The 27392-nt window shown below is 48.9% G+C and overlaps 1 protein-coding gene across 1 annotated transcript in view; it reads left to right on the top strand.

The window, feature by feature from the left end:
* Positions 1 to 22917, top strand: part of EPHB1 (EPH receptor B1) — a 414361-nt gene extending 391444 nt beyond the window's left edge. The window contains exons 13-16 of the mRNA XM_032408651.1: positions 9279 to 9428; positions 15716 to 15909; positions 17788 to 17943; positions 21251 to 22917. Of these exons, the coding sequence (XP_032264542.1) occupies positions 9279 to 9428; positions 15716 to 15909; positions 17788 to 17943; positions 21251 to 21359 (609 nt within the window). The 3' untranslated portion in view covers positions 21360 to 22917. The remainder of the gene's footprint in view (positions 1 to 9278; positions 9429 to 15715; positions 15910 to 17787; positions 17944 to 21250) is intronic.
* Positions 22918 to 27392: the final 4475 nt, after the last annotated feature.

Below are 27392 nucleotides of genomic sequence, written 5' to 3'. Positions count from 1 at the left end.
TGGTTCACATAACTGATGTGCAAGGTACACGGGAAGGAGCTGGCCTCCCTGAAGGGTCTTTGGAGCTGGCTCTGCCCTCCCTGGCCACCCCACACACCCACCAGAGGAGGACGTGTGGCCCAGAGAACAGGGCTCATGCCTGCAGGAAGGCGGAGCAGCCTCGCTGCACATCTCACACCCTGCCAGCATCAGCTAGCAGCTTCTCATACGCCCCTCTGAGATAATTAAGCATTATTATCCCTATTGGCAGGTGGAGACAGTAAGACGGAGTGGTTAAGTGACTTGGTTATAACTGCTGGGATTGTGTGAGAGAGAAGCCGTGCCAAGAAGGGAGTGTGGTTCAGAAGGCCAGAAGAGCTTAAGCTATTTAATGTGACTGATTATTTTAAAATAGCTGTTGGAAGGTGGGGACAGGAAGAGAGACTAGAGTGTAGCTAGTGGACATTGGTAAGGCACCGAAAATTACACTGTGAATAAGGAATATACTCAGCATATCTATTAAAAGGGGTTGCCATGGCCAGTCTGTTTAGATGCTTACATCATGTGAAGAGGAGGGAAAAAATTAAAGGCAGTAGTCAACTCAGTGAGGACAATGGAATAAATCCCAGAGGCTTCCCACATGGCTGGACAGAGGTCTCTGAGATGTTCGTGCAGAGGCCACGTTGCCATGAGAGGCGCAGGCCTGGCCCAGGAAGCCTGAGTGCCGTCGTGCATAGGGGAGGAATGCAATGCAAGAAGAGTGTGGTGCCCGAGCTCATGGGGGAGACACAGGGGCAAAGGTGGGATGGCCCTCACGGGTTACTGACAGAGACAGGAGCCACAGAGACATGGGGACAAGTGGGAAAGCCCAGGGGTCTTTCCAGTACCTGGAAAAGGAGAGAACTGTAGCCTCTTAGGGTGAGCCTGGGGCTGGGAGTGGGCAGCAGTGAAGCAGTGGGGGTGGGAGTGGGGCTCCAAGAAAAAACACAGTTCTTGCCTTTTTCAGGGAAGCCGTGGATACATACTAGACATGGCACAAGAAAGTGAAAGGTAGATAGCAGGGTGACTGCCTAGCCCCGTCCTCAACCCTGCCCCTCCCCTGTTCCCTGATCCTCCCCACAACCTTGTCAGCCAAAGGGCCCAGAGGCCCACCATCCCTACCCCACCTTGGGAGCTGGGCTCTTTTCCTTTCAGCAGCATGCAGATTAGTTCTTGCTCACCAGGTCCGTGATGAGCACTAGCTCCCTCCCTGGAGTACCCCCAGTCCACCCTCTGGGAAGGCCAAGTGCGGAGAATCTACAGCCCACTGGGTCACTTAGTCCAACACTCACTCCAGAGGCCGCCTTTTCAGCAGCACAGATAGCAAGGCCCAGTCTTCTGGGATGGCACCAGGAGAGACCAACCAAGCCTGCACCATCGAGGAGCGGATTACCACTTCAGGATTCCCTGGACAGTGCCCTCTCCAGGGCAGAAGTGGTATTGTTCCCTGGCTTGGCCCAGAGAGAGTACCCTTGGTCAAGTGAATGAAGGCAGCTGGTGAATTATTTAGCCGTGTCTCTCCACCCTTTCTTTTTAATTGTAAACTCAAGAAGTGCTGTGTGACAAAAATAATAATAAGAAGAAGAATGCCTGCCCACATCCCAGCCCTCAGGGGCTATTTTGAGGGTGAGTAGTAAAACACAGCGGTTTGCCCTGCTGCTGTAGAACAGAGACAGCGTCTGTTTGGTTGACCAGGATTTTTTTTCCAGCTGGGAAACATCACCGAGTGGCCTTTCTGTTCTTCACACATGAAACACACACTATCATCCGCATATTTTTAGTTAATTTATGTCCAAATAGGCCTTTCTCTAGCTGCTGGAAAATGATGTTTGGGCTGCAATTACCTTTCGCAGCATCTCACAGAAGGGTTTCGGCACTCACAAAGCTCAGGGGACAGGTAGCAAGGACCCCACTGACTGTAAATCTCTCCATTTGTAGTTATTCAAATCACATATTTTATTACTAGTACGAAATATATTGTGTCATTCATTTTGGAGGAGCAACTAATGCTTCAAGGAAAGCTTTGAAAAACATTCTATTTAGAAACAATTTTGTCTGCAGCCAACGCAGTGTGTCTTTTTGGGTTGTCTTTTCTCCCAGCCCTTTTCTCTGTTATTTGTGTCATTTGCATGACAAATAAGACCATCCTCTCCAAAAGCTCACCTGTTCCTGCAGCCTGTTTCCCACCTAAAGTTCTAATTCTCTGTATGTTGCATCATAATCCTTAGCATGGTAATAAATTACAGTTTCACCATCAAGATTGTGGCGTCTGGAAAGAAATAAGCAGCAGGGCCAGATGAACACTCTCAGAAGATAGAGAGACTGTTTTCATGCAAATTCCTGGCATCCTGGGGAACTAGGAGCAGCCTCTTTATTATATAGACTCTATTGCAATTCTGCAGCCAGAAGCCATTTCCACTGGCGGTTAGAAGCTGGTAACACTCAAGAAAGATAACCTTTTAGGCAGAACCTGCTTTTCCTTCCTGGCTGATTCCGGTCTTATCTGGAAAAATCACTTTGCTGATTAGGTTGGGGGAAATGGGTCAGTGTACTTTCAGAGTGCTTTTAAATAGAGATGCTCATTCTAATATACCTTCTTAATTTAATGGTTAGAGCCACATTAGACCTCTTGGTCCGGGGCAGCGGACAGTGACTGGGGAACAGGAGGAGGGCGTGTCCCGTGGATGCACCCTGAGGACAGGGCCACCTGTGTCTGAAGTGTGGCCAGAGGGCTGCACAGAGTCCCTCTCATGGACAGATGCCTCACCCAGGCTGGCCAGCTGCACCGGTCAGGAGGGTCACCGCTCCACAGGGAGTGTCCAAAGGCCACTCTGGAGGGCCACTTTCTGTGCAATGGAAACTTCACTTCAATTCGCCCTGCATTTCCCTTAGGCCCCAGCTATACTCGATGGAAACTTTGGTGAAACCAGCTTGCTGTCTTTTTCTCCCCCATCATTTTGAGGTCTTTTGAGGCTTAGTGCAGTGTTGGCAAACACTTGCCATGTATATAGCCATTCATTCCCTGTCCCGTGGCAGACATCGCTCATCAGTCATGGCCCTCTTCCTTGCTGAGCCCAGATGAAGTCTCAAATCCTCAACCCAGCCATTAACAATGCCCAGAGTTGGCAATCAAGATGAGACCTCACTCAATCCATGATTTATGCTTGGCTGGTCGATGCCAGTGGTTCTCAAAGTGTGGGAACCACACTGAGAATTTGTTAGAAATGTAAATTCTCAACCCCTCCCCCAGAACTGGTAAATTCCAAAGTCTGGATTAGGGTTCTGTTAGGTGTGTTTTAACAAGACTTCCAGATTCTTATGTACACTCAAATTTAAGAACCACTGTTCCAGGCCAGTGGTTGTGACTAATGACTGCACATTAGAATCACCTGAAGCATGTTAAAATGTTAAAACCTACCAGTGCTTAGGCTCCACCACAACCAGAGACTCTAAATAAATTAGAATACCCACTGGCATTTAAAAAAAAAAAAAAAAAAAAAAGAACGAAGGAAAGGAAAAAGCAAAACAAAACAAAAAAACCTTCTCCAGGGTGATTCCGGTGAGCAGCCAAGCTGGAGAACCACCAGCCTAGGTTTTCTGGGTCTGCCAAGAATAAGGGTACTGACGCTGCCTTGAGCTCTTGCTGCACAACTCTGAGGCGGCTCCCTAGGCCTGGAGTGGCCAAGCTGGGTCTGCGGACACTCTGGTAAAGTGCAGGTGGATTCTCCCGGAGGCAGGCCATGCCTCTCCAGTGAGTAGGAGGAGCATCATGGTCAGGGCTGCCTTCTGACTGTTGTCCTCATTACCACAGCAGGGAAAGTGCCATGGAGCTGCCTCTTGAAGTCCTCACCTCGCAGTGCTCACGTTGCCGAACAAAGGGCAGTCAGTCCTTCAACGTGGACACCGGCCTGGGTCTGATCAACAGCACTGAGGCCATGTCACAGAGAGGCTTATCTGCTAGACTTCAGTCTAAACGGTAGAAGTGTCTCTCACTCCCAAATCCCACTGCTTCCTATGGGCAGGCATGGTAGCTCTGCCACCTGGGAATTCAGCGGCTGTGTTTTTAAGCTAGGGCCTGATAAACATTTATATACTCAATGTATTAGTTTCCCGTGACTGCTGTTACAAAGTATCACAAACTGGGTGGCTCTAAACAACAGGAATTTATTCTCTTGCTGTTCTGGAAGCCAGAAGTCTAAAACCAAGGGGCTGGCTGGATCGTGCTCCCTCCCAAGGCTCTAGGGAACAATCTGTTCCATGCCTTTCTCTTAGTTTCTAGCTGTTGCTGTCAATCCTCGGCATTCCTTGGCTCGCAGGTACATCATTCCAATCTCTGCCTCCATCTTCATACGTTATCCCCTCCTGTCTCTGTGTCTTCACATGGCCTTTTTTGGATACCAGTCGTTGGATGTTGGGTCCAACCCCCAATCCAGTATGATCTGATTTTACTTGGTTACATTTTGAAATACCCAATTTCCAAATAAGGTCACATTCACTGGTACAGAAGGTTAGAACTTGAACATATTTCTTTGTGGGGGGGGGGGGGTGCGGGATAAAATCCAACAAACACAACCCAATAAATCTTGTTTAATGGTAACAATAATACACTGAGTAGTTTACACATACATCATGTTGGATCTTCACAACAACCCCGATATGTTTTATATGTTGTAAACTTTTTGGAGAGTTGTTTATTGTGAAATTCAGAGAATATTGCATGATGCTCTTGGTCATAAACCTATCGCTTCCAGACTTCAGGGGGATTCCTCATGCAGCATAATCCCCATATTTGATGAACAAATCTTTTATCACCATACTCAGTAATGAGTGTCTGGATTCCCGCTATATCCCTGCTGAGACTATCTCACACAAGATGGCAGAGAAAAGTACTGTAGCAATGCCTCTTGCCCACAGAAGTGTTACTTTTATGGGCATTACTAGGATAAGTCATCAGCAAGGGGAATGGGTGCTATGCTCAGACTTTGGCCTGTAAAACTCCACAACTAACTGGGTCTTACAACCAATACTATGAGTAGTTTAATCTCACTGTGACAAGACAGTGAGCCGGCTGGGGGGCACTGGGTCTAGCCATTGATCCTTGACAGTGGAGCTGAGTCTCACCACTGACTGCCACCTCTCCACCAGGATGCTGGGCAGCATGCGTGCCCCCACTCAATGCTTGTGGCAGGCTGGCTGCAGCTGAGGGACTGAAGTACCTCTACACTGAGACCTTCTACCTGGTGGTCCCACCCAGGTGTGGGTGTGGGTTAATCCACTGCCAAATTAATCCACTTCCGAATATCTTCTCTTAGTTCATCAAATTACACACAGATACCCAAAGACACACACACACACACACACACTTCATAGTTTACCTTATACCAGAGTGAAGGCATGATTATTCTGAAGCAGTGGATTTCAAACTTTTGAAGAACTCAGCAGCACAACCATTCAGTACAAAGCTTTATGTGGAAAGTCAATATATGAAGTCCTGTGAGGGAGACTAGGGCCCTGATGGTGGCGAGATGCTCTTCCCTGCTCTCTTATCCCTCCCCCACATCCCAGCAGTGACCCCACGGCAGCTCTGGGGAAACTGGGTCCCTGAAGAATGCAGACTGCCTTCACGTCCCTGGTGGTAGCAGTCATCTGGTGTCTTGGAGAATCCCTGTGCTAGGGACAGTGCTCTCTTGAAGCCCAGTGCCGCCTCTCTTTGCCCATGTGGAAGCAGTTTCCTTCCCAGGGAGCCTCATCGTTCCTCAACCCCTGAGAATTCTTCCCTCATGCTCCTTCCCATCCAACAGGGCAAATCAGTGCTCTGTGCTCCTTCCTCATGCCTGCTTTGGTGAGAGCCAGTGACTCCTAGCGCACTTTGCAATTAAATGAATGCCCCTGGCCTTGGGCCTTCCGGTCCGGACTTCTCTTCCAGCAGGAGGACTGTCCTCACAGCAAACCCCTCCCTGCTGTAGCACCAGTCCGCTAAATGTTCTTCCGGTCTCCCTCCATGAGGCTAGTCACTACACTCTAACTTAATAGTTATCCTTTCCCATGACCAAAGACAAGTTAAATAAACATCACCATAATTACCTCTGAGCATCAGAAGGCGACACTGATGACATGACGTTTGAAAAGCTGAGAGGAACAGCTTAAAATTCCCAGGAAGGAAAGCACCCATCCCTATGCGCCCCTTGCTTTCCCTTCCTCTTGTTCGCGCCGGAGGTCAGCATCGCCTGCTCTCTTGGTTAAGTGGGAGAGCTGCTGTGACAAGCTGTCACCTGTCTGTCCAGGGCGGCTCTTCTGAAAGGCTCTGCTCCCTGCTGGGGTTGGGGGTGGGGGCGGAGGTGGCGTGACAGGCCAAACTCAGTGTTCAGTGAGGCCCAGCACACAAGGTGGCAGGAGGGCTGAGGCGCTTTGCCAGCAGACCCAGCTCCACCACTTTACATGCAAGAGGGAGCAACTCCACAGCTGTCACCAGCAGCCCCTGGGGTCCGCTCCAGACTTGGCAGAGAGGACACCTTCAGACTCCCAAACCACCTCTTTGAAATTCAGAAGAGCCACTTCACGTCCCCTCCCCTCTCTGACACAAACATACACACAGGAGATAAGCCCGAACTCTCTTACCCACAGCCCTACACGGCCAGGCTTTCTCTCTGTCTCCCACTCTGCTCTCACACATACTGATAAGTCCTCACTCACAGAGCCCCACTCTGTCTCTCTCTCTCACACACACATATAGTCACATTCCCTCTCTCGCTCTCTCACACACACACAGTCACAATCTCTCTCACATACACACACACAGTCACATTCTGTCTCTCTCACACACACAGTCACATTCACACACACACACACACACACACACACACACAGTCACATTAATTAAACTCCTGCTCTCTCTTGCCTCACTTAACCCAGGTATTCTGAGAGAGCAGAAACCCCTCCCCTGGGCCCAGGCCCTCTCCGGGTGCGGCGTCCACCCCAATGGCCGGCACTGGCCCCCAGGTGTTTGATGACTCCTGGTTCACTGGCTGAATTTTCCACCTCTCTTCCCAGCCATGGGCATCTTGTAGATAAAGCCAGTGAACTCACTGCTGTTCTGGGGGATGGTGAGAACAAAGCACCTGGGTGCAGCAGAGGCCCAGGCCTGCCCTCCAGGCATTTGTCACGTTGCTGGCCTTTGAGCAGAAGATGTGTCCCACCACAAAAGCCTGCTGTCGTGCTGGGGGGAAATCAGGACTGGCTTCCTTGCGGGAAGCTGGATGTGCACCTGGGGAGGTCATGGCCCGGCAGGGCAGCCGTTACTCCTCCCAGACCCTGGTCCGGAAACCAGATACAAATACACTTTGCTGCTTGCTCCTTTTTCTGTCACTCGCACTCAGATTAACCACTTACACATTTTAAAGGTATTTTTGTCAAAGTCCTACATGCATCTCTGGTGGTTGGAACAGATCGTGAGAGCGGTCAGTGTAAAAATAGCCTCTTTCAGACGGAGGCATGAGGCAGATGCAGAGGGGAGGTAGGGAGCCTCGTGTATTGTGCAGGCAGAGCCCAGGCAGAGAGAAAGGCTGGGGAGGGAAAGCCTGCTACTTGGTAGGAAGACATGAACATGAGGATCGTATTTGTTCTGGAGACTGATGAGCTGTGGAGGGCAGCATTGGTGAGTGCCCCCGCTTCACCCTGAGGAGTGGGGTGGCATCGGGGCCTTGCTCTCTGCCCCCACCCCTCACACCCCTGGGACTGCTGAGTTGCAGCCATGCTGGGCTCCCCCTTGCAGTTAGTTATCATCCCTGCTCTCGCCCCAGCCCCTGCACACGCTCCTCCCTGCCTGGGCTTCCCTCCTCCTACCCCCCTTTGCCTGGTTAACTTCTGCTTGTGCCCTGGGACTGAGCATAGAGTGGAGTAACAGTTCACACGTGTGCAGCACGCCAGGCCCTGTCCCAAGCACTGTATGGATAGGAACCCACAGAATCCTCCCAACAATCAGACTACATAGGTGTAATCGTCCCCCCCCCCCCCACATTTTGCTGATGAGAATGAGTGGCACAGAGAGGTTAGGTAACTTGCCGGAGGTCACATAGGTTGAAAGGGGCAGAACTGGCATCCAGACCCAACCAGAGGCTCCAGGTGCTCTTAACCCCGCAGGACACTGGCCCTCTGGCTGCTGCTGGCCACCTTCCCCACCCACTATCTATGTTAGGGAGTCTGCTCTGGTTCTCAGAAACCCTGTATCCGCCCTGGCCTCACACTCCTCACTTTCCATCTTGTAAACAACACATTTTCAGTCTCTGTAGTCTTGTCTGTCTCCCCACTCCCTATGCAGCCTGAGGGCAGGGACCATGGCTGGCTCATCTCTGGAACACCAGCTCTTCCAAAAGGGCCTGGCACGAAGCAGTGCTCACTGCCTAATGTTGACGGAGCGAATGGATGGATATCAATCCCTTAGGTACTCAAAACAGGCCAAGGTCTGGCAGACAAGCTGAGGGCCAAGCAGAGAGGCAAGTTGGAAACATCCAGTGTGCGGTTGGAGGGCAAGAAGGAGAAGCAGACGTAGGAGCGAAAAGTGTATCTCCAACCTCCGAATATCAACCTCCACTGAAAGGCAGGAAGGTAGCCAGGGCCTACAGAGACCTGAGCACTGGGCTGTTCAACCCAGTGCAGCCCAGGGCTGTCCACAAGCTGCAGGGTGAGGAAAATCCTTCCCCCCTACAGGTGGAACACGAGGAAAATGGGACAGGGGGCAGCACAGTGTGATCTTGTAGTAGGAGGCCCCCAGGAAGGACTACCTATCAGTTTCTTCCTTTTATTTGCTTTGCTTCCCCCGACTCAATGTTGTGAGCGTTACGACGTTGCGGAACAAAGATGGCTGTAACTCACATCTCATGGCTCACATGGCCAGTCTTGGGTAGTACGGAGTTGCATGTTGGGGAGCATGTAGGACATTTCCACTCCCTTCCCCCCCCCACAGCAACATTAGGATCAGCGTGCAGGGAACTGGGGACCAATGAAGCTTCAGTACAGCCGTTGCCTCACGGGTGGTGTGCCCACATATGGTGTGAGAGCAGCACGGGCCACACAGGTCCTCCTCGAGCCCCTGTACACGGGTGCGTAATGGAGGCTTGCCGTGCAGCACGGGCTATCCTGGCTGCCCTGGTTCACGAGCCTTGAGGGCAGAGGAGTGGAAGGGACGTGCATGCCGAGTTCATTTTCTCCTGCCTTCAACTACAAACCTGACAGTTGGGCTGACCAGCTTCTCTGTCTTCCAGGGAGGGAAGATCCCCGTGAGATGGACAGCTCCAGAGGCCATTGCCTACCGCAAGTTCACGTCTGCCAGCGATGTCTGGAGCTACGGCATTGTCATGTGGGAAGTCATGTCATTCGGAGAGAGACCCTACTGGGATATGTCCAACCAAGACGTGAGTGTCAGCAGTACCCGGTCAGCACAAACCCCAGCCGAGTGTTCCCACAGGCAGTGGCAGGCCAGCCCCTCCTGTCTGGTGTCAGCTCAGGGCCTCACAACCTGAACTGGAGGTGTCTGGGCAGGGGGTACAAGGACCCCCTTGGCACCAGTGTTTGAGCTAATCAAAGAGTCCAGCATGGAAATGCGATAATCCCAATACTCCTAAGAGCCCGTAAAAGTGCCTGGGCCAACCCAGGAGCCCCGGGGCTGGTGCTGAATGGCTGTGGGCCATGAACTAGAGCAGGCCAAATAAAGCAGGAGATTCAGCCCTGCTTCAGAGCGCACAGCCTGTGTGTTGTCCCGCTGTGCAGGACAGAGTGGGGAGTGGTGTTGTCTGCCCTGACAGATATCCTGCCTTGAGCCCGTTGCGGCTTCTATGTAGCTCACACCTCTCAGCTTTAAAGAGAGGAATCGTAAAGGGCCCTTCATTCCTGAGAATCTACTCTTTGGGGGTCTCTGTCACCTATCAGCAAAGGAGCTGAGCAGGCTTCCCAAAGCTGGTCAGATTCAGATGGCCCACAGGAGTGGGACCCTGTCTGAGTGGAGGTGATCAGCACCCCTCCAGGCTGCCCTCCAAGGACAGAGGCGGGCAAGGAAGGAGAAGGGCTGTCTGAGATGCTTTAAGCAGAGGTGTTCCAGATGGGACCCTTTGCTTCATAACCACTAAAAGGTGAGGGACACTTTTGAGGATGATTTGCTTTGTTAAGGCCCCAAATGAAAGTCGTGTCTGGATTTCCACACCACCTTTGATCCTGGGCTGTTCCCCTGGACCATTCTACTTTTGTATTTTCAATACATGCCCTCCCCCTGGAGCTGAGAGGATTGCAAAGCCTGCATTCCTCTGTTCCGCTTACTCTGCCCATCTCCTTGGGGGCAGTTATTACATTTCCCAACCTAGTGGCAAGAAGAGGCAGGGCCATCCCCAGTCCAGATCTGCTCCACTGGGCAACCAGCTGCACCATACCCACCTCCATGCTTGGGTGGCTCTAAGCTACGGTTAACTTGAGAAATCTGGCCTCAGTAAGCCCTCTATCCAGCCCGAGGTCTAGAGCCAAGGCAGGTGCCCAGAAGATTGGGAAACGTCGTGGTCTGGAGCTCAGGAAAGCTTTCCCAATGGGAGTGTGGGGAGGGGCCGGGCTCCCGCTGTGGTAGTGCACCCTGCTCCCATGGGCGCAGCGGCGTCAGCCCGGGGCAGGTGAAATGTCTGCATCATTAACCAGGTCCCATGGTCATGTGAGGCGTCTGGGTCCCCTCTCATCTATGATTACCCACGCCTTGCTTCCGCCCCTGGAGCATGTCAAAGCCAAAAGTGTCAGAATGGATGCCGAGGCTGCGTTCACGAAATCAACTCCCCCCTCCCACCCCCCCGCCCCGGGTTGCATCCAGACTGTCAGCTAGAGGAGTCATAAATGGGATCCAGAAACATGGAGGCCCTTTCCTGAGACTTTAATCCTATCAAGAATAATTCAGCACACATAGAATGGATTATGAAACTGTCTGACAGGAGAGATTTGACATTCAAGATCTCAGCGAAGGAATTCACCTAGGCTGAAAACAAATGGAATTTCCAATACCAGACTTCCAGAATTCCCAAATCATTCATTCAGCAAACACTCATCGCCGCTAGCCATTGTGCTCGCCGCTTCTGTTCCGGGGTGTCCACAGTCCAGCGGCGCATATACCCGGCCGTGGGACCATTTGGGAGGGGGAGGTAAGGAAGGCTTTCCAGATATTCGACGCTTGAGCTGGGTCTCAAAGGGAAGCAGAACATGTGCAAAGCAGCAGTTTATTCCAATTTTGTCTTATTTCTCCCACACGAAGCCCCTAAGCATTGCCCTGAGTGCAGTTCTGCTCCCGGTGGAAGGTGGGGGTGGCTTTCGCCCCCTGGGAAAAGGCCCGGCCTGGGAGAGAGCCAGGAGGGGTTGGGTCGGTCCAGGCTGCAGCCCCACTCGTCAGAAACCATGGAGGTGGTGGCAGTAACAGATTCTACAGATGACAATTGAAAAGCTTTAAGAAAGGGAATTGCAGAGGCAAGTCGGAGTGCTGGTAATTGGGCTTCTGGAGCCCAGGAAGGTCTTTGAACATGTACAGAGAGTTTGTCAGCCAGAGAGAGAACTTGGAAGTTCTGCTGCTTGGATCTGATTGACAGAGATAATGAGAGTGGCAGTGTCTGTGGAGAGGAGCTGCGGTTTTACTGAAACATCAGAGCTCAACTTAACCCCCTCTTGCCCTGGTTCCTCCACGACTCTGAGCTTCTCCACTTCACTCTCCCCTGTGGAAGGTGCGGCAGGTGCTGCCAGACTCACCATTGGGAAAGATGTGTCTGGGGGCCACCAGCAGCTCACTGAGGACTGGAGGGCCTGGGGCGGGGCCCCGCTCATCTCCAGAGAAGCTCCAGTCACTTCCTCCGAGGCACTGGGGTCAGACCACCTGCCCCGTGCCCCAGCCAACCCCAGCCTTCTCCGGGTCCAAGGGAACAAAGGCGGCCCCTCCCCCTCCCTGCCCTGGCCCCCTAGGACCCAGGGCACTGGCCTGTGCTGGCCTTCAGAGGCCAAGAGAGTTGCTGCAGACCATTCCAAGTGAGCCAGCAGCCTGCTCTGCTCGGGTGACAGTCGCCTCACGTGGTCACAACCTGGCTCTCGCTTCTCTCTGGAGATACCATCTGATCTCGTTCTAATCGCCAGTGTTTTCAACAGCCATTTATCCCATCCTGTTACCAAGGAAAGGGACCCAGGACTCACTCCGATTTTCAAGTCTGCTCAGAAGGCCCAAGCTTGGGCCGTATCTTTCCATACAATTCAAACGTGGTTGTCACTGGTGTTTGGAGCCATCGGATGGCCAGATGGAAGGTGCTTCTCCGTGTCTCCTCCCTGTTTTCCACACCTGCTAGCAAGGCAGGCGTGACAGAGAATGATCCCCAAACCCACTAGAGGACCACAATTATTTTTTTTGAAATAATGTTTTAATTTGATTGTAAGTTATATACTCAGAAAAGTTGGAAAACACCCAGATCCTTAAAAAGAGTAAAATTCTCCAAAGGCACAGCACTTCAGTGAAAGACTTAAGCAGATAAATCAATTAATGACTTAGGTAATTTTTTCTTTGGAGTGGAGGGTAAAGGCTTTTTTTTTTTCAGTGTGCAAGAGGCCTCAATGCTTCCAGAATAGCAACCCAAGTAATAACAACAAAATTATCTAGAAGAAATAGCAAATGGCACAAAGTCCCATTTTGTAAACACAAGCATGGCTATCCTCTATCCTGGAAGGTTTTGAGAGATAGGGATCTGGCATTAATTAACCCCCCGCTATGTGCTTGGTGCTTCTCAAACCCTGTCTTCCTAGGCCTCCAAGTGACCAGCAGTAGAATAGACGCCCCCTTTGCAGAGACATCGACTGTAGTAGATGTGGTAGGAACGACAGCCTCCATATGATGAAGAGATGCCTTCTACTGTTCATGTGTGTGGTGCTCAACATCACCTCACTGTGTCATGTCATCTTTTTAATAACCCCATCTGTGCAATTGCCAGAAGTCAAGTGACTCTCCCAAGGTTCTGGAGCAAATAAGAAGCGAAACTTGGATTTGAACCCAGGCCTCCAGTGTCTTTGCCCCTAGCTACAGTTCCATACTGTCACCAGCACCGTATGTGGGTCTGCCTCCTGGCTGACCTGCAGGGAGGAGGGATCAGTGGTTCTGATGTCCTCTTAAAAAGAAAGACAGTCTACCAAACAAACAGAGGAAATACAAAAGCAAATGCCAGGACAGTCTTCAACATGTCCAATGAGGTGGCATACAGAGGAGACAAAGGAAGTGTAGCTAAGTTGCATTTGATCCAGAGCTCACAGACAGAAGATCAGTGCATGCGCGGGTCCCCCAGGCTCGTGGTACTCTGCCCAGGAGTGCGTGGGTCACCGGGTCACACCATGGAGCTGTGCCCCTGCTGAAGGGCCCTGACTCCATTGCTCCTTCCTGTTATAGGCAGATGGGAGAGAAACCTGCCAGTAGGAATACGTACTATTTTGGGCTCTGGCCTCAAATAATTTGAGTGGAGATGCCAGCAGTTTAGGGGAACATGAGCTGCCCTGCACTGGAAGACTTTGGGGGCCCATAACCCCATTAGAAATTGAATACCGACACCAGCCCCTCCTGCCAGTCCTACCTAGCTTGTCCTTAAGGAACCCAAAAAGAGCCATTCAGTGGATAATCCCACTTGCTTCCATAATGAGTAGGGACTCTGTGACAGGGCCCCTCAGTCTGGCTGCCTAGAAGGAGCTGGAAAAGGGTGCCAATTTATGAGCCAGTTGATGGGAAGGATGCCCGGCCACTCTTCTTCATGGATGACTTGGTTTAGCTCCATACCCCTGTTTGCTGCCACGAAGACATCAAACAGCTCCCAGGACTGTTGTCCAGGCTGAGATTACAATGCAGCCCCACAGAGGCCTAGGGAAAGTGGGCTTCAGGGTATTCCAAACTTAAAATCAGACACGCCTGCACTGTCTTCTCAATCCCAGTTTCCTAGCTGTGGGTCCTCAGGCAGGTTACTCCACTGTGTGCTTCTGCTTCCTCTTGGGGAAGATGGGCTATAATGCCCTCTTAAGAGAAGAGCAGATAATTTGATTGACAAGAGTTTGGCAGAGGTAAAAATTTGTCAGTGGTGCAACATATTATTCAAAAGTTCCCAGTCACCGGTTTGTATAGAGTTCTAATATTGGTATGGTTTGTATGCTTGTTTGTTTTTCCACCACCTAGAATACAAGGAATAATACACCTTGATTATCTCTAATGACTTCAGGTCATATTATTTCATGCCCCACTTCATGTCCTATGTAATGGGCATAGAATTTGTAAAAATATAGACTGATTGAAAATATTCAATTTCTGACGATCTACAAGGTAAAAAAAAAAAAGAATAATCAGTTGAAATGAATCTGACATTTTTTAAAGTAGAAGCAAAAACACCTGAAAATCCCTGAACTCCAAATTATTTCCTTTGTTGTTTAAGGTGCTTGAGCTGTTTATTTTAATATAAAATCAATGTATAATCATTATAGAAAATAAAAACACAAACAAGCAAAAAGAGAAACATAAAGTGCACTCATGTGTCTACCTGCCCAGAGGTAACCATCATTAACACCATGGTATATATTTTTCCAAGGTCTATTGTATGCATGGGTATAATTACTGTTTTTTGTTTTGTTTTGATTTTTGTTTTATACAAAAGCAGGTATTATACTATACCTGCAGTTATGAAGCTTGCTCTTTTACCTAATATTACAATATGAGTACATTTCCATTTCAATAGGTACATTTTTGCAACATCACTTCAAGGGCCTCATTGTATTCCAGGCCTTCCATTGTGTTAGGAGGGTACCACAGTAAATTCACATGTTTAGCACTGGGTGGTTTACAATTATTTTCGTGATGACGAAAAGCACAGAGGAGGCATAATTGATTTAAATGAATTGGAAATTAAGAAGTAAAGAGTAAAAAAAAAAAACTCTTACAACATATGAAAAGCAGGCAAGAGTACTTAAAGATCCGGAAATCTTAACAAAATTCTCCCCTGGAGTATGTGCAAATTCCCAAAACCTGATTGGATAGATTCATTTTAGCTCACCTTGTTATTTTGACCATTGTCATTGTACTTAACCAGTTTGTGTAGCCAAATTATCTACAACACAGTTCATGTTGCTGCAGGATGAAGATGAAGGCAAACAGTGCACGGGAAGCATCTAGAGGGGCCTTGACACGCAGTAGGCTCTCTATTAAATGCTGATTCCTTCCCTCTCTTAGCAGTGTAAGGACTAGGCCACCACAGGTTTTGGTGGGTATCCTTTAGAACTAACAAACTCACTAGGTTTCCCGCATGCCATTGCTCCATAGACCCCAGTGCCACCAGCTGCCAACAAGGCAGAAGGGGGCCCAATGTCCTCTTAAAGAGAGGAGAAGCTCAAGCCATTCCCCAGCTCACCCTTCAGTAAACACTGACAGAGATTCAGGGTGTGTCAGGCCTTGCTGCAGGTGCTGGGGACACGAAGGGACAGTAAGACATGGTCCCTACTTTCGAGGAGCCCACAGTCTAGGGGAAAAGGCCAAGGACATATATAACCCATTATGGTGAGACGTATATGAGCACAGACCTAGAGCGCCTGAGTCAGGGAGGCTCCATCCTCAGGGGCTAATCTGTGAATGACTGGCCGGTGTCCCTTCACCCCATCATAACTGTTCCCATGTGCGTCACTGCAGGTCATCAATGCCATTGAGCAGGACTACCGGCTACCCCCGCCCATGGACTGTCCAGCTTCCCTACACCAGCTCATGCTGGACTGTTGGCAGAAGGACCGTAACAGCCGGCCCCGCTTTGCAGAGATTGTCAACACCTTGGACAAGATGATCCGGAACCCGGCAAGTCTCAAGACTGTGGCAACCATCACCGCCGTGTGAGTCTTGTGGAACACGGTGCTTCCTAGGTGTGGGTGGTCACATAGCCATGGGCAGGCCCAATAGCAAGGCTGCTAGCCTTTTGATCTATTGACAGCAAGAGTGAGGTGGCTAAGCTTATCCACTAATGGAAGAAACGCCAAGATTTCTCCTTTCCTTTTTCTTTTCCACCTCTCTAAAATATTCCCCACTTCCAGCATGGGCTATGGACAGATATCAAGATACCCGTCTGGGTCCTCACCTTCTGCTGGTTTCAGATAGGCTGGACGCTGGGCTCTGTAATAATTGAGTGTATGTGATGGGTGTGGTAATGAGCCCCACCTCTGGGAGATCTTGTTTCCAGAAGGCACCCTTTATGTTAACCACACCAGGTAGAGCTGCAGACTTGGAACTTTGACCTACCTGTTAGCAGGTAAAAGCCCTGATTGCTGTGGGACACAGACATACAAAGCCATTGGATTTGTTATGAGCAAATGCACAGAACAACTTTGGGCTCCTGTCAGCAACTGTCAGCTGTACATTACTCTCTACATTGCAGTATTAGCTGACTGACTAATTGATCTTTTCAACCAAAGTTTATTGAGTACTTATATGCTAAGCACTGTGCCCATTGCTGACAGTATAGAATGAACGAGATAGACATGATTCTGGCCCTCATGGAGCTTAGAATCATTTAGGAGGGGCAAACCCAGATGATCACCCAAAGAAATGCAAACTTGAGACCTTGATTGCTATTATGGCAGGGAGGTGTGCGGTGCTGGAGAACGTGGATACGTACCTTACCTGGTATCAGGGATGCATCCCTGCTGAGTGTTCTTTCCAGTTGAGCGCTGAAGGGAGAGAATGCATGAACTGAAGGAAAGGAAGATAGGAGGAGAAGGACAGGTGTTCCAGGCCTAGGAACAGCATATGCAGAGCCTTGAGGGTGGGAAGGACAGGGCCAGTATGTTCAGAGTCCTGTCTGTGAGGGGACTGGGTCAGGGGTGAGGCGGGCAAGGTGGGCAAGGGCCAGACGCTCAGAGCCTATAGGCCCAGCTAAGACTTCTGGGCTTGATTTTCAGAGGAGCGAGCACCCATTGAAGGGTTTGACATGAATTGGGGTTTTATGCACATGATACACCTGCATTTTTCAAAGAACACCAGGGTAGAGTGTGGACCTTATGTCAAGGGGAAGGAACATGCTTGAAGAAGACAGGCAGGAGAATATTGCAGCAATAATGACAGAGAAGATAGGGTCTTAAGTGAGAGTAATGGTGCAGAAAGAGGTGGATGAATTTAAGAGATTTTGGAGGTCAAATCTTTAATTCTTGGTGAAAGACTGGGCATGGGTGTTGAGGGTTGAGGGATACGTCAAGGTGGCACCCCACTTTGTGGGTTGGGTAGCAAGGTGTCTGCTTTGAGAATGTGCCAGAGAAGGTCAGTGGAGGGCTGATCTGTTTCATTTATTTCAATTAGCTGAGGATAGAACCAGGAAAAAAAAAAATGTTACCAATAGATTTGGGAAGGTTATAGTGAACTTTATATATTTTTAAAAGAACCATATCTTTGGATGGTGAAGCTCTTCGATTCCAGTTTACAAAGGAGATACGGGCCTTCTCTTCCCTCCAGACTGCATGCTGCGTCAGTCTCCCTGTCTGGGCCGGGTGATGAGTGACAGAGCCCATAGGCAGGGGTACTGGCCACCTCGCCTCCAGAATTCTTTATGGAAAGAAGGGTCAGGGCAGGGCTCCCATGTAATCCGCATCCTGTCAGGAAGGAATCTTCATCCTGCATGAAGTCTGCTGTCCGCCCAGAGTGTGGCTCTGTCCACACACCTCAGCAGCTGTGGGCTCACCTGCTCCTCTCTCTCTCTCTTTCTCTCTCTCTCTCTCTCACAGGCCTTCCCAGCCCCTGCTAGACCGCTCCATTCCAGACTTCACGGCCTTTACCACCGTGGATGACTGGCTCAGTGCCATCAAAATGGTCCAGTATAGGGACAGCTTCCTCACCGCCGGCTTCACCTCCCTCCAGCTGGTCACCCAGATGACATCAGAGTAAGTGGGGGGAAGAGCCTCCTTGCCGCCTGTGGGTGGGAAGGATCAGGGTCCTTCCCTGCTGTGGCTCATGGTACCAGTCTTGATCTCTGGCCTCACCCCCAGAGCTCCACTTCTGTGTAGAACCAGGCCTGGTGGGGAAGTGCCATGGAAAGATGGAAGGGTCGGGTGGCAAGGCTGAGATTCATCCTGGCCCCAAATGGCACTCTTCCAAGTTGCAGCCATATGTCATTTGCCTAATCATCAAGAGTCTCTCCTCCATGTAAGTTTTTAAACTTAACCCATCAAAAAGAGCATCCTGATGGAAAGAACACAGGCAGCCAGCACTTTAAGCAACATAGCAGAGGTGCTGCACTGATTCAGCAACAATCCCAGGCGTGGGGGGGCTTGGGTCTGTACTTAGATAGTGCTGGTGAGTAAGCAGACTTTTCCATCCCCCACCAATTATTTACCAGTCTGCAACTCCCACAGGAGGATGGAGGAATACGAAAACTAAAATTATTCAAATACGATGAGAGCCAGAAAGGGTCTTAAACATCCATTAGTCCATCATTTCCCCAAGAATGTTCTGAGCAGCACCCGTTCTGGGAAATGTTAATAGGTTCTCCTTGGAAAAAGTGTCCCCCGGTCAAATAAATTTGGGAAATACTGCACACTTTATCACCCTTTTGGAGATTTGCTACACATATTAGCATTGTAAAGGCCAGGAGAAATCCTGAAAGAAAGAAACCCACTGAAAATTCTTAAATGCCGTGGATCCGTATTTTGGAGGGGTAGGGTTTTGCTGCACGGTAGTTTGGGAAATAATTATCTAGTTCTGTCCCTTCCATTCAGCAGATTCAAAAAGGAGGTGAGTTAGTGCCGGAAGCTTCAGTGCTCACGAGTGGTAAAGTGGGGGCTAAAGCCTTCTTTCCTGAAGGCCACTTCCATCTCCTCTTACCAGTCTGCCCCGGGGGCACAGCATGCCCATACTTTGTGACACCCTGGAGTGATCTAGGAATCTTTAAAAAAATACCGATGCCTGACTTCCACTCCTAGATCTTCTGGTTTAATTGGTAGGAGCTGAGACCTGGGCATCGGGATGTTTAAAACTCCCCAGGTGATTCTCAGGTGCAGCCAAGGCTGGGAACCACTGGACTGAAGTTGGCAAGGGTCGAATTTTGAGTATACACACCCAGCTAGAGAGGACCTCACCGGCCACCTGGTCCACAACGTGTATGGACAATATGGGGGTTGGTGGCCTGTGACACACGTTTCCCAGGTTAGAGGATCGGTCAGTCCTCCAGGCAAACACTTACAGATCACCTGTTATGTCTCGGTCACCGTGCTAGGTGCTGGGATTTCCTCCTGCGGTGGGCCAGTTGCTGGGTCCCTGGGGAGAGGGGTGGTCCCATCCAGACCCAGCATCAGAACCCCAGAGAAACAGCTTCTGTCCCAGACTACTGCTTTGCAGTCAGTCTTCCCGGAGTCCCGCTCTACCTCTCTGAGGTTGATTCTTGCCAGAAATGATGGAACCTCCACTTTCTCCAGGGAGATGGCTTGAATGTGCATCTAGCCTAGGATCCGTGAAACATCAGAATTCATTTTTTAAATGTGGGTTCATTTTTCTGTTGATGCCTAAAAAAGGCAGTCCCTGCCACTATGAATTATTGTCAGGCATCACCAAAAACAAACACACACACAAAAAAAAGCAGCAGCACTTACCAGTGGAAAACCAGGTTCCCCATCTTGCAGAGCTGACATGGATGTCCTAGACGATTGGAGAGCCTGGATTCAGGGGCTGAAGTGGGTGCTCATGCTGGTGGGGCTGCTCCTGCTTCCCCACTGTGATATGGCCGTCACCCCCTCATCCCCCACGACTGAAGGAATCAAATGGAGTGATTTCCTCAGTCTGGAAAAGGAAAAATTAAGGGATTTAGTTCAAAGTAAAAAAATGCCCACACACTATTGGAACAATTTAGTTTGTTTCTTGAGAGATAAAAGATGGAAAAAGAACATGAGCAACGAAATAAAATAGATTGCAGGACAATTTGTGAATTTGAAATTCAAGCATGCGTCTCAGAAGTGTTGGCTGAAAAGACATGGACAATTTGACAATCTGAGCCAGCTGCAGCCCTGAGGGGGTTGGCCACCAGCTGAAAAGAAGGGTTGAGGGGAGCACAGGAGCCTCCTCGTGGGGAGTCATCTGCTATGCTAGGGACAGGGGCATTTGAAGGGGGATAAAGTCAGGACGTTAGAAGAGTTCTGAGAGCAGCCCTACAAGGGTGGCTAAGAACCAGGTAGTCTTGAATTCGAACCCAGCTCCACCACTAGTTATCTGTTTTGTGATCTTGAGCATGTTACTTAACTTCTCTGAGCCCTACTTGCTTTGTCCATAAATGAGCAAATAATAATAGTACCCATCTCATTGGTTTGTGGTGAGAGGTTAATGGAATAGTACAAGCAAAGCACTTAGCCTATTACCTGCCTACAGGATGCACACAAGAAACAATTACTGTTAAATTATTATTATTGACTTTGAGTGGTTTGTCAAAATTCACGAAATGCTTCGTTAGGTATAAATGAGATAGTATATGGCACATGAGAAGTACTCAAGCAATGCTATATATTATTATTATTAACTAGGAAAAGATGCATGGGTCTCCCCAAAATTAAATATAAGCCATGAACTTGATCGTTAAGACTCACAGCTTAAAGATGAACCCAACTCAAACCCTTATTCTAAACATAGTACTTGAATTCCTGCTTGGGCAGATATTTAAAAGTTATTTTGAGATCACCCTTCTTAAAAATTCATGACATTAAAATTCAAACAGAGGCAGAAAATGGAAACTCAGGGGAAAAACATCAGAAAACCCAGCAAACCCCACATCTTTTCAATCTCAGTGGGTGATCACTAATTTAGGCAGAAAGCTCCACAGCATAACTAAAGCCCCATATAGTGTGTGCTTGGAGTGTATAAAAAAACAACACAGAGGAAAGTTCCAGTCCACCTAGGGTCGGGGACACAAGGAAGGGGCTGCTTCAGAACCCATAGATGAAGAACAAGACACAACACTTCCAGGACTGTATAAGTTGGAGGGGCCATTGGGGACTAAGGCCACTGCATGAAGCAAGTGAGATTGAGCAAAAAAATATCTAGGTAGGCGCTTGCCAAAGACTTGGGTAAACTTGAGTCTTGGATTTTAAACACTTTCATTTGTCTACCCAGCTATATCAAGAGCTTGCCTTCTGTGATGAGTTTTGATCCATGAAAAGCTGCCCTAACACTAAAGTGCCTTTTTTTGTGTGGCTTTCTCCCCCCTAGAGACCTCCTGAGAATAGGGGTCACCTTGGCAGGTCATCAGAAGAAGATCCTGAACAGCATTCATTCTATGAGGGTCCAGATGAGTCAGTCACCAACGGCAGTGGCATGAGAACTCTCATTTTCTGGGGGGAGGAGAGGAAGGAAAAGGACCAGTCTCAAGAGGGAATCAGAGGTTGACCACTGTGGAATGTTCTGGAAAGATTGGCTTCTCGGCTGAGAAATGCATTACATCAGTGAAGAAGAAACTGGACCTGTTCTCAATAGGCAACCTTCATTTCTCAGTGACAGAGCATGTTTCAGATGCTGTGGGAAACCAAATCTATGATCATAAAAATACGAAAAGGTGATGTTCAACAGAAGTGAAGACAAAACGGTATGCATCGGGGGAACCAAGAGTAAGCTCGGCTCCCACCCTCGGGGTACTGGAGTCACCCATCCACAGGAAGAAAGGGAAGGAGGTAGAGGGAAGAAACAGGCAGTTTTCCATTTTCTTCCTCACCAATGACATTCTTTTCTTTTCTCCTTTTGTACTCCTCCCCACGAGCCCTCTCCCTCTCCCACATCCATTTCCCTTTGCTCATGACTCGTGTAGGGAAGTTCCTTCAAACAAACCCCAGCTCCTGAGTCTCCAGATGTCGTTCTGTCAGTTGCCAAAGGACTTTGCTGACCACTGCATGGGGGATCCAACCAATTCAATTAATGTCTTCATATTGAAGAAGAGATGTACCTTCAATTGAAAACCTTGTTTTTCTTTTGTTTGCATTTTCTGCAAAAAGGAAAAAGAAACCACAAATTGGAAAAAAAAAAAAAAAAAGAAAAACCTGTTTCCGTGTGCAGGAGCACACACATGTATGTCTGTGTTCTAAAATGACTGTGCTTGTTCGTAACAGATGCAAACAAGAAAGAAGAACCGGGAAGTCTCTGCCCCCGGAAAATCCAAAGGGGCTGGAACGTGTTGTTGGTTTGGTGTTCTGGTTGGCCCAGTTGGCCTATGGGCTCAATGGGGAGAGAGGGCAGGGAGAAAAATAAAATGAAAGGGGGAAAAAACTCTCAGGAGCTTGCAAATTCAGACAGGAAACAGGTGAGTGGTTTGAATTGGAGGCAGTGTGGGCCATTCTAGAATGATACTGACTGATTAATTATTCTTGGTAACATCTGAAGAGAAGGAGAAGGAAAGTGTTTCTTGGAGAATGTTCTTCCACATCCCTGGAATCTGCAATTCAAGAGATGGCAAGGGAGAATTCTTCTTACCTGATCTGTGGACTGGCTTAAGCCGTGTGGCATCCGAGGAATGTTTCAAATGTGTCTGTGTTTCTCTGCATTCCTTCTTGTACCTCATTGTTCAATTCGCTTTTGTAAATTCCACTTAACATTTAAATATTTTTAATTTCTCCTTTTCTCTTAATCTCCTTGCTAATTTTATCTGTCTAATTAAAATGAGCAGAAGCATGTCTGGGTTTACATAGAATGGTGTCAGAGTGTGTGTTCTCAGACCCTAGTGGGTCCATCCCCGAGTTACAGGAGAATCCTTAACAGTTGTCATTCTTCCCCTCATATGGGAGGGAAGGAATACATCCCAGACCTTGTGACTCCCAAGGAGCAGAATATATTAGAATCGCTCTCACTGATGTGACCCAAAGGAAGAACTGAATAAATATGAGGCTCTGAAGCCTCAGATGTGCAGCTTACGAAGTCACTGGCAGATAAATATAAACAGTCACCAATAATAGACTATCAGCCCTGATTTCAGTTTGCATACTGCATTTGAGAAGTTCATATCCAGGCCAGTTTTGTAAAAGCCACGACAGCCTATTTTAGACTGCTGGCTTGTGGTATGTCTGTGAACACGCAGTTGGATGGGAGGGTGGGAGGCAGGAAAAGAAGCCACAGTCCCCATGTAGCTTACTGAATGCAAATTTAAGGTAAGATGAGCCTTTTCCCCTAGTCCTAGGTAACACACGGTACTGGGGGAGGTCTCACCTTCTGAAGCCCCTTCAGAGAGGCTCATGGGCCTAGGGGTACAGCTCTCATGCAGGCGAGCCCCATCTTAATGCATCACCCTTGTGCTTAACCCCTGGGGGACAAGAGGAGATGGACAGAACTGTCTCAGCAGATTTGCATATGGTTGCAAAGGGCCCCCACCCAGCCGTGTAGCAGGTAGAAGAGAAAACTTCCCCTTGCCAATTCTGTGCACAATTTGCTAATTACCCCAAAGACCTCAATCCATGAAGTGTCTTATAAGTCTAGGCAATTCGGCTAATCTACTCTTAATTTTCCACAGGAATGAATTTAACTTGTCACCAGATTTCTCAGGCAGCATCCTTAACCTGAAATCCTCACTGTTCCTTCACTAATGCCCGCCCACCTTCTGACTGTCAACAAAGCAAGGTCAAGGTGAAGGTCGTGTCACGCCCTTGGGTTTGGTTTCACCGTAGGATCCTACAAAGGCGACAGAGAGTGTGAGAGGGAGAGAATCCTATAGCACGGGGTCAATCCTTAACCTTTCCGGACCTCTGTTGCCTCTTGTGTTTAATCCGATAGTAGTAACAACCTTTGATGAGGCCTAACACTCCTGAGCGAGTTCTCTCTGCCAAGCGCAGTGTAAGTTCTTCACATCTATTAACTCTCTTCCTCACAAGCATCTTATAAAGTAGTAGCAGATGCTTTACCACCCCCAGTTTTCAGATGAAGAGACAGAGACGAGACCTTCCCGGCATCACACAATGGTGGAGTCAGGATTTTGACTCTGGCAACCTGACTCCGTGTTCTTATCCACGATCCCAGTGGGTCTCGCACTTGAGCGTGCATTAGTATCACCAGGAGGATGTGTTGAAATACATATCACTGGGCCCCACCAGTGAGTTTTCTGACTCAGTAGATCCGGAGTGGAGTCCAAGAACGTGCCCTTCTCACAAATTGCCAGGTGGTGCTGATGCTGCTGGTCCAGGGACCACACTTTGGGAACCATGGCACTTCACTAACCGGAATTAGTAATCGATGTAAAGTTCTTGACTCCGGGAGTGATAGTTATTAAAGTTCTTGAGCTACCCAGAAAGAGAGGAATGAACCCCCAGCCTCTTCTTGGGCACCAAGCAATGCGAGAAGCTGGTCTCCTGTGTGGAGGTATCTTTGTCCGTTGACGGCGTGGCTCCAGGAGACTTTACTCACACTCTCAACAGAGCTGCCTGGGGAGAATGCTCCCTGGCAGTGAGACCCCAGGCCTCTGAATTTCAGTTAGACGTGCTACTTTAGCATCTGGCAGAGGATGAATTCCAATTCAGATGGTTTCTTAAAAACCCACTCTGCACAGTGGGCGGTGGCCTGTGGCCCTCCGAGCCGGGCTAAAGAGATGGAATCTAAGGCCGTACTGCGCAGCCCAGGTTATGGCTTCCAGAGAGGGGTTCTCTGCCAGGTGCGCCTGCAGCCACCAAGGGTCATGTGGGTGAGCACTGCACAGGGAACAGGTGGGCAATGTTTCATTAGTGCTCCTGGCTCAGGGGTTATGGCAACGGAGGTGATTTGTGGGAAAGCCTTAGGGACTATGACCCAGCTGTCTGTGCTCTCTCCCTGCCCTCCCCGAATAAAGGGAGACAGGGATGAAGCGAGTAGATCCATGTACAGAGCAGGTGTTTATTGTATCATCTGGAGACCACTGGAGCTCAGACATGTCCAACAGGTACCTATGCTACTAAAACCACTTGCCTGCTCTCACCTACTGCCTCCCCATGCCCCCACCCCCCCACAAAGTTATGTGTAGAGCTGGGTCAGTGAGGTCCCCTAGGATCACTGAAATTGCTGAGGTCCCCGAGTATAATGGAAATTAAGGACAGAAGTTACCCTTGGCCATGCCTTTGTGAAAAGAACAGAAACCAGTGAGGATTGGTGAATAGAATGGCAGGAATACTGGGGGCAGAAGGAGTGAGACATCAGGCAGGAGGGTGAGAATCTACAATGTGCCAGTTAAAAGTGCAAGATTCTAACAGCTAGATTTTGTTCTAAGAAGGCCTTTGTGAGCTAGCCTGGGAACCTCATTATCATTTCAGAATAATAATGGCTTTGGCCCCAACTGAGTAAGGGTATGATTAGGTCCCTGGAAAGTGAAGCAAGGGAGAAGCCCAGCCATGATGGAGTGTAAGCAGCAAACAGGTAGCATCCAGAGTTCTCTGCCACCAAGAAGGCTCAAAGCACACTTAAGATCCATGTCACAGGGAGTTTTGCATTCATTGAGATGCCTTGCAGTTCATATAGAAGTTTCAGGGTCATTTTCAAAAGTAGCCAGATGTTTTTGTATTGTCTAAGATATCAATAGGGCTGGGGGTTGGCGGTGGGAGAGGGGAATCACTGAAGCCTCAGAAAGGTCATCCCAAGGGGGAGGGGGGTGGCTGGATCACACCAAAAGGTCATTCAAGTTGATCGAGGTCAAATGGCAACTATGTTCACCACTAGGGAATCTCTTAAGACTAGTGATTTCCAAATGAGAATATGTTCACAGGGGTCTGAGAACCAACTCTCAGTCCCTCTGAGAAAATGCCAGCCCTGGTGGTGGGCAGGTGGGGCATGATGTGTTCTACAGATCCCGTTGAAGAGTAGGTGGGATGGACAACTTTGGGCAGTGGTGGATGGACCTCCATGACACACCTGGGAGAAAAGGAGAGCCCTCTGCTCCTTTACCCCCACCCCTGCATCCCTCCTGGGCTGACCTTGTTATTACAGGCCCTTGATGGGTTCCCGTGTTGCTAGGAGTCATGACGTGGCACACAGCGTTCATTCTCTGCCAGAAACTTCTGGTGATCCCCAGAGTGAGAGTAGACTCAGGTCATGTCCTAGTCACCTCTATACCCAGCACCCAACACACTGCCTAACACATGCAGGTGCTCAATACATAGTTGGTGGTTTAAATAAGTTTGAGTTGAGAAAGTTTCACATGTCATTATTTTACCTACAGAAGTCCATGACCTTAAACAGCATGCTTTTAAAGAAATTAATCCCTAGGTATTTAGTTGCAATCTTTCTCACTTATTCTTAACTGCTATCAATCGTAGGCTATTCTAATTTTAGTTTTGTGAAGTTTAACACACTCCTCTTCAACCCTGTCTGCATCTTTCACACGATGTCACAGTCTTCCCCAGAGGACTGGCCAGGAAAAGCAGCATCCCACTGAGTGTCAGTCACTGTGCACAGTCCCCACCAGGGACACAGCAATGCATGCAGCCCTGTCCTTGGTACAACGGAGGCAAATAAGAAGGTCAGTGAAGGGCAGTGAGCAGCCCATCCGTCTGAAAGTAGAACCAGGGCTCCTGTCTTGCCAGGTTGATATCCAGCTGGGCAGAAAGGATGGTGGGACTTCCCTTGCCATGGAAAACTTTGTTTGTGTCTTTTACCACTCCCTGTACACTGGGACTTTCTTCCAAGCATTGTTTTGCCTTTCAAAATCCACCCTTCCTCCAAGATTCCTGTAGCCACTCATTCCCCAGAGAGGAAAAAAAGTTGAATTAAGAAAACAAAATTATGAACAGATAAACCACTTCCAAGGTACTGAGATACTGAGCCCATGCTATTTTTTTCTTTTAAAATATAGAGATTCTCTTCTCTTTAGTTTTCTTTTCTGCTATTTAAATTCATATATACATATACATTAGGAACGACGGCAGCTCTGGAAATGGCTTTCTGACACAGAGTGGATGACAAGGTCCAGCTACGATCTTTATAGGAGAACTCAACTTTGTACATAACTTCAACAGGGAAATAGACAGGGCTATGGCAGCACAGAAAACCGCACTGCCATTGTCTTAGGGGGTCAAAGAAGGCATCCCTGAAAGGTGTCTGCCAAACTGGAACCTGAGGAGTGAAAGCACTTAGCAACTGGGAAAAGGAGATATGAGTGGTGGAACTTGTCTTGTAGGTGGAGGGAACAGCATGGACAAAAGTTCCAAAGCATAGAGGAAGTAGCATGTTTGTGGGATGACAGGCTGTTCAACAAGGCTGGAGAATAGAGTGCTGTATGTGGGTGCCTGGAGGGGTAGGCAGGGGCTAGATCATGAAGGATCTTATATGGAGTAAGGAATCTGGAAAGTGGGTTGAAGCAAGGGAAGTATATCTTATATAAATCACTCTGGCCACAAAATGGAAAATGGAGTCGGGG

Source organism: Phoca vitulina, unplaced genomic scaffold, assembly GCF_004348235.1.
Source record: "Phoca vitulina isolate PV1807 unplaced genomic scaffold, GSC_HSeal_1.0 scaffold10, whole genome shotgun sequence".
Taxonomy (NCBI): Eukaryota; Metazoa; Chordata; class Mammalia; order Carnivora; family Phocidae; genus Phoca; species Phoca vitulina.
This window is presented reverse-complemented; position numbering and strand designations above follow the sequence as displayed.